Source organism: Tauraco erythrolophus, chromosome 6 (genome assembly GCF_009769465.1).
Source record: "Tauraco erythrolophus isolate bTauEry1 chromosome 6, bTauEry1.pri, whole genome shotgun sequence".
Classification (NCBI taxonomy): domain Eukaryota; kingdom Metazoa; phylum Chordata; class Aves; order Musophagiformes; family Musophagidae; genus Tauraco; species Tauraco erythrolophus.
Genome location: NC_141470.1, coordinates 14,466,207 through 14,479,925, shown reverse-complemented (window position 1 = coordinate 14,479,925; position 13,719 = coordinate 14,466,207). Strand labels below are relative to the sequence as shown.

Sequence of the window (13,719 nt, the reverse complement as noted above, 5' to 3'; positions counted from 1 at the left end):
ACCAAAAAAAAAAAAAAATCCGAAAAGGAGAAAAAAAAAAAAAAATAGGAGTGGGGAAAAAAAGAGGAGGGGCGAATAGAAATAGAGGGAAAAAATAGAAAAATAGGAAATAAAATAAACGGAAAACTAATAGGGGAAAACTAATGAAAAAAGGGTAGGGAAAAAAAAAGGGTGGGGGAAAAAAAAGGGCGGGGGGGGAAAGGCAGGAGGGGTAAAAAGGGCGGGGGGGGAGAAAGGGCGAGGGGGGGGGAAAGGGCGAGGGAAAAATAATAATAGAAAAATTAAAAGCAGCTTTGTCTAGCGCTTAAAACCGAATACGCGGCCCTGCCATTGTTATTTTCATAGATTTCATAGATTTCTAGGTTGGAAAAGACCTTAGAGATCATCGAGTCCAACCATCCCTAATCCCCATTAAACCATATCCTCAAGTAGATCATCCACCCTATTCTTAAACACATCCAGGGGTGGGGACTCAACCACCTCCCTGGGCAGCCTATTCCAGTGGCTGACAACCCTTTCAGAGAAGAAATACTTCCTAACATCCAACCTGAATCTCCCCTGACTAAGCTTATGCCCATTTCCCCTTGTCCTATCACCCATCACTAATGTAAAGAGCCCTTCCCCCACCTCCCCACCATCTTTTCTCAAGTATTTGTAGGCTGTAATCAGGTCTCCCCTCAGCCTCCTCTTCTCCAGGCTAAACAGCCCCAACTCCCTCAGCCGCTCCCCATAAGTTTTATTTTCCAGCCCCTTGACCAGTTTAGTTGCCCTTCTTTGGACTCGCTCCAGGAGCTCAATATCTCTCTTAAAGCGAGGGGCCCAAAACTGGACACAATATTCCAGGTGCGGCCTCACCAGTGCCGAGTACAGGGGCAGGATCACTTCCCTGCTCCTGCTGGTCACACTATTCTTGATACACGCCAGTATCCCATTGGCCTTTTTGGCCACCTGGGCACACTGCTGGCTCATATCAAGCCGGTAGTCAACCAACACCCCCAGGTCCTTCTCCGCCAGGCAGCTCTCCAGCCACTCTTCCCCGAGCCTATAGCGATGCTTGGGGTTTTTATACCCCAAGTGAAGGACTCTGCACTTGGCCTTATTAAAGCTCATGCCATTGGCCTCAGCCCAACGATCCGGTCTGTTCAAATCCCTCTGAAGGGCCTCCCTACCCTCGAGCAGATCGACACAGCCTCCCAGCTTGGTGTCGTCCGCAAATTTACTGAGGGTACATTCAATCCCCTCATCCAGGTCATTGATAAAGACGTTAAACAGAACTGGACCCAGCACTGAGCCCTGGGGAACCCCACTGGTGACCGGCCTCCAGCCGGATTTAGCCCCATTTACAAAAAACAAAATATTTTGTTTAAATATTAACAAAATATTTTGTTAATATTTTCACGAGTGAACTACTCAAATAGATTCAGCACAGTATTTAAAACCTGTTCAAAACAGCACCATGCTTTATTAATAAATACAAGATGTAAGTTTTTTCTTTTTTCTTTTATTTTAAAAGTACATCCATCCGGATATCACGCCCCTACGTGAGTTCCCCCCAAAAACTTGTTTCTTACCCTTTTCACTGTATTCACTAGTGAGAATAGTTACAATGGAATGACCTAACAAGGAAAAGGAAAAAAAAATAGCGTCGAACTCGTTTCACTTAAACTAGTGTCACAACCATTTTGCACCTAGAAAGCACCAACTCCCCGGGCTTCCCTGCCAGGCGTCCCCAAAGACGTCACTGCTGGTCTTAAATTTTGTGGCATTCAGCTTGAATCCAGACGGTCAGTAAGCCGCTCTCCGTCAGACCGTGCAGAGCAAGCCGAAGGGACGGAACTCCGGAGAGCCAGTTCGCTCAGCAGCAATGCAGGGACTCCATAGCTCAGGGGACCTGTAATGGGAATTTTATGCGCTTCCCTCATTACTTCAATTTAGGCCCTTAGTGAGCTAAAAGCCCTTCCCTACCCCATGGCTGGCGGGTGGCTCCAAAGAAATAAAATGATTCCTTTCGGTTCCCCGTGAGCTGGGGTTCACTGAAGCAGAGAGCTCAAAAAACCAAAACACAAGCTGGGTGGCAGCTCCACGCTGATTCACGTTTCTGGGAAACGCTCGTAACCAGAAACGTCTCTTCAAGTTGAGTTTGAGACATTGACAAGGCAATACGAGGAAACACGCTGCATCCTATTTGATCCACAACTACTTGATAGTTTTGTAGGCATTTTAAGGTCCTCTCAGTTCAACAGTTTCCAAGAGCACCACGTTTACATACAGTAAGTAAACGTTTGTGTTGACAAATGGTCAAATAGATGATGACACCTTGATATGACAGAAGTATCTGAACAGGTGTTTGTTCAGATTAAAAAAAACAAACCCACAGCAGATTCCAAGAAAGTGATTTATTTCCACTTGTCCTTACATGTTAAAGACAGTATGCTTTTCATTAAAAAACAGTATCATGTACTATTTAGAAAATGATTACACCTTTCTTGTCAAAGAAAATGCACCCAATTATGACCTCCTGTCTACCTTTTAAGGATAGGTGGGTTGGTTTCTTTCTTTTTTAAGAGTAATCCTCAGAATGTATCAGCAGAAAACGCATATAGGTGAGGATAAAGTTACCAGCAAATGGATAAACGTTCCTGTATAATTAGACATACATTAACACGGAGGAACTCATCCACCAACTAGTGCTCCATTGGCTCCTCTGCCTTTTCTGCAGGTTCATCAGCAGGCGGAGCAGGCTTAAAGAGAGGGGAAAAAAAAAGGTCTATTATAGGAAGACAGAAAACTACACTTCACAAATCAGCTTTATCTTGAATTGACCATCAGAGTGGTAAATACAGCTCACATCACCAAACAGCTTACAAAGCAGCGTTACCCAAATTAAGTATGGAGCAGGACAGAGCTAGTAATTAGGAGACTAAGGATGCATCTTGGGACAGGCATGAGAAGCATATGTAGCCACTTCTGTTGCAAAAACGTGACAACCAGTACTTGATTACATATGAGGAAAGATGACATTGGAAAGGTCTGTCACCAGTTCAGCATAAATTGATTTAACAGGCATCTTGGTCTCCAGCTAAGATTGTACAGTTTTCACGTATTAACTTCAGATTTTAAAATTACATTCCTAAAACTCTACTAGAATAGTAGAATTAAACGTCATAAACATAAATGTGATAGGTCATATATCATAAAATGCTGTCTTTCAACAAAGCCTATTTATTCATATCAAAACCACATACCTTTCTCTGTGGTCTCTCCTCAAGACCTTCTAGGAATGGTGCTACGTCATCATCATCATAGATAGTAAACTCCATGTCCTTGCCAACAATTCCAATGGAAACATTCTGTTAAGTAAAGTTTTGAAAGAAGTGAGACGCAGTTTTCTGCAAATAACTCGGTGGCTTCACACTTGTGAAACAGATGAAGTTCTCCTTCTGTGACAGAGAGACTCATTGTGCTGCTTGTGTCTACTTAAGTAAAAAAGGAAATATTGAAACTCCCTCTTCGGTAGATTGTACTAAAAAAGGAAAGGGAGGGAGATTTACTCCCTACAAGAGCTACCATGTTTCAAAATCTTGTAAGTAAAACCACTATTCAAAGGTTTCAATTACTTTCAATTTTTTGTTGCCTTTTTAGTAACAAACACTCGATTTTTCAAGGCGACTTATTTTAATCTTATTTTATATTTTCGTTGTTTTAAGAGTTCAAAAAAACAAGGTGGGCTAAGAATAACAACAATTAAAAATGGAAAAGGGCAGATCAGCCACAAGCAAAACAACTAATGCATATCCTTAGAATTTTCTCGTTCAACTGTTCCTCAATTCATTGTCAGAAGTTTCTGTGGATTTGATGCTGGATACTCAATCTAACTGTTTGCACACTACCTTCTGTCACCTTCCAGGTGAATTACCTGCTGTGCTTACAATGCAAAGTTGTGATTCTAGTTGCACGTAATCTATCTTACACACTGACTGAAGTTTGAAAAAGAATTAAGCAACCAGGGAAATAATGTCTTACTTAGAGAAAGTATCATTTTTGTTAAGGAAATTAGATTTGAGATCATTAAGGAAACTATAGATTTCCTTATATATACCTGCCCTGACATACTATCCCCACTCTGATACGAAAAATATCTGGTGATATGAAATAAAGATTATATTATTTACTAGTACTCAGCTTCCAAATTGCAGTGCCAGCCATACTTTGCACGAAATTTGTCACAGTAACTCCTAGTAACAGTGGCAGTAAAATTTATTGCTAAGAAAACCTAGTATATACCTTAGTGGTCAGATCCTGTTCAGCAGGAAGAGTCTCTCTCAGGGCACGCAGTCCGTGTTTAACTAGCTCATTTAAATTACCTTAAAATGAAATCAAAAGGAAATTTATAAACTATATGTTATTATCTCCTAGACACTCATTTCCCCTTCTTCTCATTCCTAGCTGACAACTAGAAAATCAGCTTGGCTAACTTGACTTCCAGAGCCCATCTCTTTTCTGGTACTGTTCAAAAAGGTGGTTATAAAAGTATACCTTGAGAAACCAGCCCTTATCTACATTTGAAGTTGAATACATCTTGTTTTGACACCTGCTTGCCTCCAGTAAAGCGATAATCAAGTGGGATTTTTTCCCCCCAAGCAGCTATTCAGTACCTTCTTCATCACCATTTCATATAAAAATAAATTTGCCATTTTAAATGCACCACCTAAATACCTGCCCTGACATATTATCCCCGCTCTGATATGAAAAGAATTGTACTTTCCCTGGGTTAAAGAGGCAGAGGACTTCTACTTTTTTTCTCTGCTCTTCTGAGCACAACTTCTCTTTTCGTTACATGTAATAAACATCTTGATGTTAAACAAGAAGATTGTAACATTTTCTCTACAATTTTTGTCTTCATGCAGATTCACACTTATGCCAAACTTGGCTCCAAAAGTTTATCTTCCTGTATTACTAACTGCAAAAAACAGAGCAGTAGCAGAAAATAAACTGCATAACTGATGAACACCATTAGACAGACAGGGTTTCATTACTCACAGTCAGTAAATTCAGTCATGTGTCTCTCCAAATAAGTTCGCGCTGACTGTGAACGAGCACCAATGGACATTGCTTTGCAGTCAAAGTAGTTTGCAGAGGGACAAGTCTGGAAGATGTGAGGTCCCATATCCTACAAAGAGAGGAGAAAACCCCACAGAACATAAAAAAATAAATGCATAAATTCATGTCAACTCTGCTGCTGGAACACCTGGTATTTTCTAAAAGTTTTGTTTCATGGTACATCGAGTAGGTTATATATATGCACATATATATATATTTTATATTGCTTATCGTATCACTGTTCTTATACAATTCCCTCAAAGCTATTGTAAAAAAACTCCAGCAATAATCTACCAAAAAAACCCCACCCACAACTACTAAATCTTTCTTGACGCGTTAATCATTAAAACACAGTTTTTGTGTGGGCAGGATAGCTGGCACCAAAAATCTTTCTTTCTTAGTTCCATAAACTGTACCGTGCCTATGTATGCTTCCTACTCCATGGCTTGCAGGATATATTTTACATGCATTCCGTCTTATCTGCACGAAAGTAAAAATCTGCCGTAGACTTTACCATGCCGTGCAAGATTTCAGGCAAGACGACAATTTCCTTCAGCCCTTCTTATGTCAAAACTTCAGGGCAGATTCTGCGTGTGCTGCATTAAGCAAACTGCTGTTGCTAAACAACAGAGACCAGTGATGATTTCCACATTCTTTTTTTAATAAAAAGTATTTAAAATAAGAGTTTGTAAAGCTTCATAATCAATACTAAAATAATTACTGTCATCGTGGGATCAACATTTTCATCCCTTAAAACGCCAACAAATCTAATTTTTTGCACTATCTCATTTTACACCTTAAAATAATTAGTTTTTCAGTTTTGCAAATGTACACCTCATAAGCACAGGTAGGACTAGCTACTAATTAACATTTTTAAAGGTGTGTTTTAGGGTAAGATAGAGAAAATCATTTCCTTATTCAGAGAATTTTGATGAGCCTGCCCCTTCCTTCTATCTTTCCCTCTGAACACCTACTTGTTGAATAAAATTGCTTTAAGCACATTTTCTTTCAGATCAATAGTAACTAGCGCAGCTGACTTACATCATAACCCGCAATGAGCAGTCCTACGCCGTACGGTCTTCTGCCGTAACGCTGCGTTGGTATCTGGGTTTCTTAAGTAAGTTAAGGAAACAATCTCAAAAAAACATGTTAATTACCCGAAACATTTCCTAAAGCCAAGCAGAGACGCACCAGAATTGTTATGTAGTCTTTGCAAACCCTTTTGCAGCAGTGATCAAAAGAAACAGATCTCGTGACTTTACTTGGAATACCAACTTGTTTTTCACCTACAGAAAATTCATCAATTAGCTTTCCCGAAATAACTGAGCGGTGCATTCAACCAAGTAATACAAACAGTTCACCTAATGCTGCACAGCCTCATTTAACTTCTTATCCCTTTGAGTTTTTCCTAGGTACCAGGTAACAGAATGGAAGGCCTCCGCTGTGTTCCATGCAGAGACAGAAGTTGCCACAGAAAAAAAACAATCTGAGCAAGCAGTTGCAATCCAGTAAACGATCATATTTTGAATAGTGCAGTCATCTCTCCTCCCCCGCTTCCACAGGCATGGGGCTGTGTAACAGAAAACCAGTGCTACGTTAAATGTTGTGTAGCACTTTATTGCTTCTCTATCAGTTCAGTGCGTATTATGGGATATTCTCTGAAGTAATACACAAGCAACACGAATAAAGAAAAATTAACTTTGAATTAACTTTTCCAATTTAATATGGCTTTCAAGCTGTGATATATGAAAATCATTTTATGAACACATATGAACAAGTAAAAAGCTACAGAAGTGTTACAAGTGTAAAAAAATACGAAAAAGGATACTGCTTCCAATTAGCGACACTAGGCGAGAAACTGGAAGAGGTCTATCAAACACGAATCTAGAATCCAGACACTCCTGACGCATGAAATTGCTAGGAGGAAAAAAGAAAAAACAGAAGGAAAAAAGAATAAAATCAAACCAATGCACAGACGAAAGTCACAGTTTTTGTCTCAATGCTAAGCACGTTTTCGTTTCAGCTCTGCTCGTCAAGAAAAAGGGTCAAAGGTATTATGTAATTTCATTTCATCATGACCTATAATTGTTATTTAGAAAGTCGACCACAGGTTTGAAAGAGTATCACAGTATTTCAGCTATACAAATGCAAAGAAGGTAGAAGTTCAGTATCCTCTCAAACTGAGGAACACTCCTCCTTCCATGTATGTTTACCTCATCCAACGACACTACGCGGCCAGCAGGTAAAAGCAATCCCCTGTGAAGCCAACGCTCGCAGCAGTGTATGTTTTTAACAACTTTCTTAAACGTGTGTACATAGAAGCAGCTGCTACAGGGAAGTGAGTGATGCAGTTTCTCAGACTGCTTGGAAACCTCATCACACTAAGCAAATCAGACAGGATTGTCTTACTAGTGACAAAACCAAAGAGTAAAATTTCAGGCCAAACAAATGAGATTTCTGCCAACTAGTTCGAAATCTGCCAGAATTTCACGCTGAGGTCTCTGGCATAGTACAACAGAGCAGTAACTCAAGACTAATCCTTAGCTGATCATAAAATTTTGTTCGCAATAGTCTACAAATGAACTTTCACTCTTTGTTGCAGAACTGTGTATGTCAACAAGTAAGATACTCACCACAAGAGTCTTGCATCAGCAGTAAGTCCAGCAATTGAGATACCAATATGGTTGTCAACGTACAGGATTTTTTTCTGATGAGCTGCCAGCTCAGACTGTGCTCTCTGTGTATAAAAGAAGAAAGCTATGTGGCAGACTGAACAGCTTGCCAAGCACTGTGGAGAAATCTGCTAACATTTATATCAAGAACTGAATATGATCATGAAACAATAATAGGAAAAAAAAAAATTATAAACTTGCAACAGAAGACAAGAAAAAACTAATTCCACTTCAGTAGGAGACTAACAGAACAAAAGAGAGAAGAGATACTCAAGCTTTGGGGAAAGAAATAATTTTACTACTTAATAACTAATGAGGGGAAAAAAAAAGAGAAACAGATCTTTTAAAGGGGAAAATTTTTTTTTTTCACTCATTTCTTTCACTGATTTGTCAATATCTGCTTTGCATAGGTACTGCAAATACTTACAGTTCTATACTGGTACTCAGGCAAAAGGAAACTGGGATTGCATTTACATTACACATAAAAGGTCAGACTGTGCAAAACTAATTTGTCAAACCAAAACTTTTCTTCTAACATTATTATAGTTAGAACTGAAAACACAGTTTTGAAGTTACCTTTAGAGCAACCAGAACAGCATGAGTTTTCGACTTCAGCCCCACAGTAGCCGAGCCTTGTTTCACTGCTTCCATGGCATATTCTATTTGATGAATTCGGCCCTACAGGACAAAACCAAAGGTAAGCATTCTAAAGTTAATCCTCTGTGTCAATTTTCAACAGAATTTGACTTTCAGAGCTTTGATTCCCCCACCTCAACAGGTTCACTGGCTGTGTAACACAGTTTAAACCTACAAGAGGCAGACCTCCTTAATTATCTTCTGCAAAGATAATCTATCTCACCATTAACCCACACAAATCTGGCCATCTCCGAGTCATTTGCTACTGCATACAAAGAAACAGGAAAACTAAAAAGAAAAGGTGAACAATCCTGACACTGTGAGAACCACAAGACTTTTGTTATTGCATTCAGTGGAATCAGTATTGGATCCAATGTGATTCAAAGATGGAATTTTCAGCCGAAGTGGGACGCTTAACTTTTAATCGAGTTTCCTGAAGAAATGAGTCTTATGCAACTGTTGTGTCTCACCATCCATTCCCTAGTAACTTCTGAACAAGTTATTAGTCAACTGCAGTAAAGTCTGAAAGAGGAGTAGAGGTCTCAAAGACAATTAAGTCTCCACAAGTTCTGCAGAGGCAGCCAGGAGCTTTGCAGGAAAATAAGACAACATCCTTTTAATGCAATCACTGAGGGCAAAGTAGCTGATTTTCTGCACTCTAGTTGGCCAGCCCATATCAAATAGTCAGCATGTGCACTGCTACTGTGCAAGTCTTGGAGCTGCTAACCGCAGCATGCAGTTGCATCCTACCAGTTGGGATGGAGTGGAATGCAGTAGCTGTTATAGTGAAGTGTACTGGGGATAATCTACAGGAAATCACCTGTTAGGCTGTTGGCAGTTTTTTTTGGTAAAAGGTTTTTGATTTGATTTGTCTAGAGAAATACAAAGTCCACTAGATGCTTAAAATAATCTAATGTTCCATTTCATCTGCTAAGTTATAAATGGAATTTCAATAACACAGGATATTTCCTGCCCAAGAGCAGTATGGAATTGCTGTGACCTGTCCAACATGTATTTATCAACTTTCATGAATGACTTGCAAGGTTGTAAAAGTATGAAACCCCTTCCAGCCTTTAATCTTGTATTTCCTTTTCTTTTTTACAACAATATTTGAAAACATCTGCCAATAAAATATGATTATTCTTTGCTCCTGTATTAACAATGCCAAGAATTATTATGATATCATATCACTGCCTCACCTACAGGAAGGCATGGAGCAGTAATTGCAGCATAGTAGCAACTTCAAATGTCTTTTTTAAAAAAGATGTCAACACTATTCATATTTTCAAGGCAATTTATGAAGAAAAAAGAATAGAAATTTGTGTTGTTGATGACTTCACGATATCTACTAAAATCCTTGAGAGAACGTTATAGTTTTAGAAGCAATTTTTAAAGTAACAGACAGATAACTAACAAATGTAAAATTACAGTTTCTGATACAGAATCTGCCAGAGAAACACAACCATTAAAAAGCATGAAAACAGTTCAAAGCCATCTACAGCTATCATGGTATTGACTAAAGAACATTCAAATACTCAAGGTTGTCTTCGTACAGGATGGAAAGTACAAAACATGTTCTGTTGTAACATTTGTTGAAAATGTATCTTTTAAACAATATTACTACACGATGAAGATTTTCAGTAGCAATGCAAACCCACAAACTAACAATATATTAACTTTACACTCATAAAATTTGCTATTTGCATTTAAAATAAATCTTTAGTTCTGCTAAATCGAGAAATGAGTCAATTTTCAAGACTCTGATTTTCCACAAGTATCCCGTCTTAAAACGTGCAGACTGAGGGAAGAGGCAATATTTAACACCTGAACCGAGACTTGCTTTTAAAATTCTAGAATACTTATTTTGAAGCCAACACAACCTGTGTAAGTTTTAGAACACACAACATATACATTTTTAATAACAGTACACAATGTGAAACTGATTCAGAAGTAATGAAATTTCACATTCAAGTGCAAACCTCAATTTCATCTTAAGTACAGAAACAGTGTGATGCCTCCCTAATATTCTACGACATGGGAAACTAGGGACACACTGCTGAAGCACACATATTGTGCTTTCAAACTGAAGCACAATGTAAACTGCAATACAAAATGATACGGCATTAAACCACTTACATACTCTGGCTCTCAACGTTATAATTCTAAGCTTTATATGCAGAATTCATTCAACAGGGCTGTTAGTGACCACTTCAATTTAAAAAATTAAGATCTGTGAATTCATACTACAAAAATCAGTGTATCTCGGATTCCATGCTTCGGATTACAGTCATTCAAACAGGGGCTTACAATGCAGCAAAAAATGTGTGCGCAAAAAGAGAAACAGGTGCTGCTGTGCCATACTTGAAGAAGTCAGCATGTTCTCACTTCAGCACTTCTCATAATTTTTGTTCTGTACAATTTGAATACAGTAAAGTTCTAAATAAAAAAAAGAAACCCACATATAAGAAAGTTCTTCTGAATTGTAAACTGAATAGTTCCTTTCCAATATTAGCTACTGAATAAAAAAGAGAATGACCTGGCAGTAGCCTAACATTTGGGAGATTTAAGCTCAGTTTCACGCTTTTTCATACCTACCTTACCAGCTTTTTATTATAGGTCTGTAAGTGGATCATAGAATGGCTTGGGTTGGAAAGGATCTTTAAAGATCATCCACTCCAGCCCCCAACGATGATCTACTCCAGTCCCCAACAATGACAGCATCTATTCGGTACCTCAGGGGTACATTCAGAAAACTGCCTGAAGGCCTGTGAGGTAACAGGGCTCACCTAAGCACCCTTCAGGCTCATACAACAGAAGCTCAGAGATGTGCTGATGGCTTTCTCAAAACCTACAGCCTACAACACAAGAAGGGAGTAGACCACAGTAAGCTTTAGGCACCTGAATACTATCTAGTTATTGTGATACCACTGCTGCAAAAGCGAAGGAAAAACAAAAAGCAAGGAAAAAGCTGGCTGGCGAACTTGTAAAGATTTTACCTGCGGGCTCCAAACTGTGACATCATTGTCATACTGGTTGCGAAACTAGAATGAAGAAAACACGAGACATGAGTATAACTAATAAGCATGCAGAAAGAGCATTCCCAAGTGAAGTTCTGGTCGTTTTCTTTACAGTATTTGTTCCCAGGCCCGAAATAGGAGGCTGTTCTCCCGTCACATTTCTTTTCACGCCCCAGACCGCGCACACACCTAACGGGCAGCACAAGCTCGAGTCGCAGCGCAGCGCGCCCGCCGCCTCGGCCCCCGACACACGGCGGGAAAACCTTACGAGCAGCAGGACGAGACCTCGGTGCCCGCGCAGGGGAGGGCCGCCGCCGGCCCCGCTCAGCGCGTTTCGGGGGCAACCGAGCGGCCATGACCCACCGCTCTGCCGCGTCACGCCGGGCCGGGCCGGGCCGAAGGGGTCGCGCCCCACCGCCACCGCTGCGCCCCGCTCCCTGTCCAGGCCCGGCCTGCTCCGCCGAGGAGAGCGCGGCCGCCCTCGCCCCCGGCAGCCCCGGGCGTCAGCAGCGAGGCCCAGGCCCAGGCTCGGCCCCGGCCCCGGCCCGCGGAGAGCCCGGCCCCGCATGGCCCGGGAACTGCTTACTCACGGGCCCCGCTTCCCCCTTCTCGCCCTCCCCTTTACTCTCCCGCTCGCTCCGCAGCCCGGACAGGGGGTGCTCTGCCCTGCCCCGTCCCGACCCGGTCCGGTCCGCCCGCCCCTCACCATCCTCCTTTCCCCGACACCGGCGCGGACTCCCGGGCAGCGAAGGGGAGACCACTCCGGCAGCGATCACTCTGGACTAGAAGCGGCCAAGCAGCACTAGTCGCACCTCGAGTCATCGATCGAGAGCGCGGCAGCTCGCCCCGCCTCGGGAACGAGCGACGCACTCCGGTCCCGCCCGGCGGCGCATGCGCGGACCGCCCCGGGCCGGCGGGGCTCGCGGGCGGGATCCATGCGCTGGGAGTCGCCTTCTCTGTGTACTGCGGGAAAAGCCCCTCCTTGTTCCTCGTGTTCACGGGATGTCAAGAGGGCACGGGCGCTAACGCGGTGGTTACAGCCGTCGTTACGGATGTGCTTTAGGTTACGTGAAAACCGCAGCTATGGATAGGAGAACGTATAGATAAATTCAATCGCAGTTACTCTTTAAAAAATGATTAAAAAGCTCCAATGTTGCCAACTTCACGAAAACTACCTCCAAAACAGCCGTGAGAATTTGTTCGCTGAACCGTGAGCCCGTGCACTGGTGCACACTCGGGAAGGTACTGCATAACCATCAGTGTTAGGTTTGTGCGGGTTTTCCTCTCGTTTTTCCCACTCCGAGGCAAAATCTATTGCTGTTGGGAAAGGAGTATCCCTGTGTGCCGCACCGATCTTGTGAACACAGCAAGCAGACGAATGGCACCTCTTGCTTCAGGAGGTGACAGCAAACTTTCAGCAAATATTCCCGTAGCCTGTGCTACAATTCCATTGTGTAATAACTTCCTGCCTGTACTGACACCGCTGGCAGAAGGTGTTAAAGCTGTATGTCAGTCCTTGCCCTTTTATCCCAAGAGTCTGGTTTACGAAGTGGCGTGCTTCCCAAAACTGCGCTTAAGTTCTCCTACGGTGTCCAGGCTGACAAATGTTACAAGCTTAAGCAGTTCAGGGTTATAAAAGAAATGAAGGCAGTTTGGTTAATATATCGTTAGTTTGTGGGTTTGCATTGCTACTGAAAATCTTCGTCGTGTAGTAGTATTGATAAAAGATACATTTTTAATGTACATTACAACAGAACGTGTTTCGTACTTTCCGTCCTGTACAAAGACAACCTTGAGTATTTGAATGTTCTTTAGTCAATACCATGATAGCTGTAGATGGCTTTGAACTGTTTTCATCCTTCTTAATGGTTGTGTTTCTCTGGCAGATTCTGTATCAGAAACTGTAATTTTACATTTGTTAGTTATCTGTCTGTTACTTTAAAAATTGCTTAGATATATTAACTTTACACTCGTAAAATTTGCTATTTGCATTTAAAATAAATCTTTAGTTTTGCTAAATTGAGAAATGAGTCAATTTTCAAGACTCTGATTTTCTGTAAGTATCCTGTCTTAAAATGTCCAGACTGAGGGAAGAGGCAATATTTAACACCTGAACTGAGACTTGCTTTTAAAATTCTAGAATACTTATTTTGAAGCCAATACAACCTGTGTAAGTTTTAGAACACACAACATATATGTTTTTAATAATAACACACAATGTGAAACTGATTCAGAGATCATGAAATTTCAAATTCAAACAACAGCCACTGTTAATCAGATGTAGCAGACTGGAA

General features: G+C 41.2%; 1 protein-coding gene across 2 annotated transcripts; it reads right to left on the bottom strand.

Annotated features, from left to right (window-relative positions):
• Positions 1–1,617: 1,617 nt before the first annotated feature.
• PSMA1 (proteasome 20S subunit alpha 1) lies at positions 1,618–12,220 on the bottom strand. Of its 2 annotated transcripts, XM_086614005.1 has the most exons (11): positions 12,132–12,220; positions 11,405–11,449; positions 8,349–8,450; positions 7,734–7,837; positions 6,929–7,017; positions 6,142–6,212; positions 5,041–5,170; positions 4,285–4,364; positions 3,246–3,350; positions 2,658–2,741; positions 1,618–1,891 (listed from the first exon to the last, which is right to left on the bottom strand). In XM_086614005.1, exons 1-10 carry the CDS (start codon positions 12,132–12,134, stop codon positions 2,685–2,687), a joined length of 786 nt encoding a protein of 261 aa, XP_086470131.1. In that variant the 5' UTR covers positions 12,135–12,220; the 3' UTR covers positions 1,618–1,891; positions 2,658–2,684. The 2 variants fall into 2 exon arrangements, with proteins under 2 accessions (XP_086470131.1, XP_086470130.1); XM_086614004.1 differs by lacking the exon at positions 1,618–1,891 and having other exon boundaries at positions 2,528–2,741.
• Between the last annotated feature and the right edge of the window lie 1,499 nt (positions 12,221–13,719).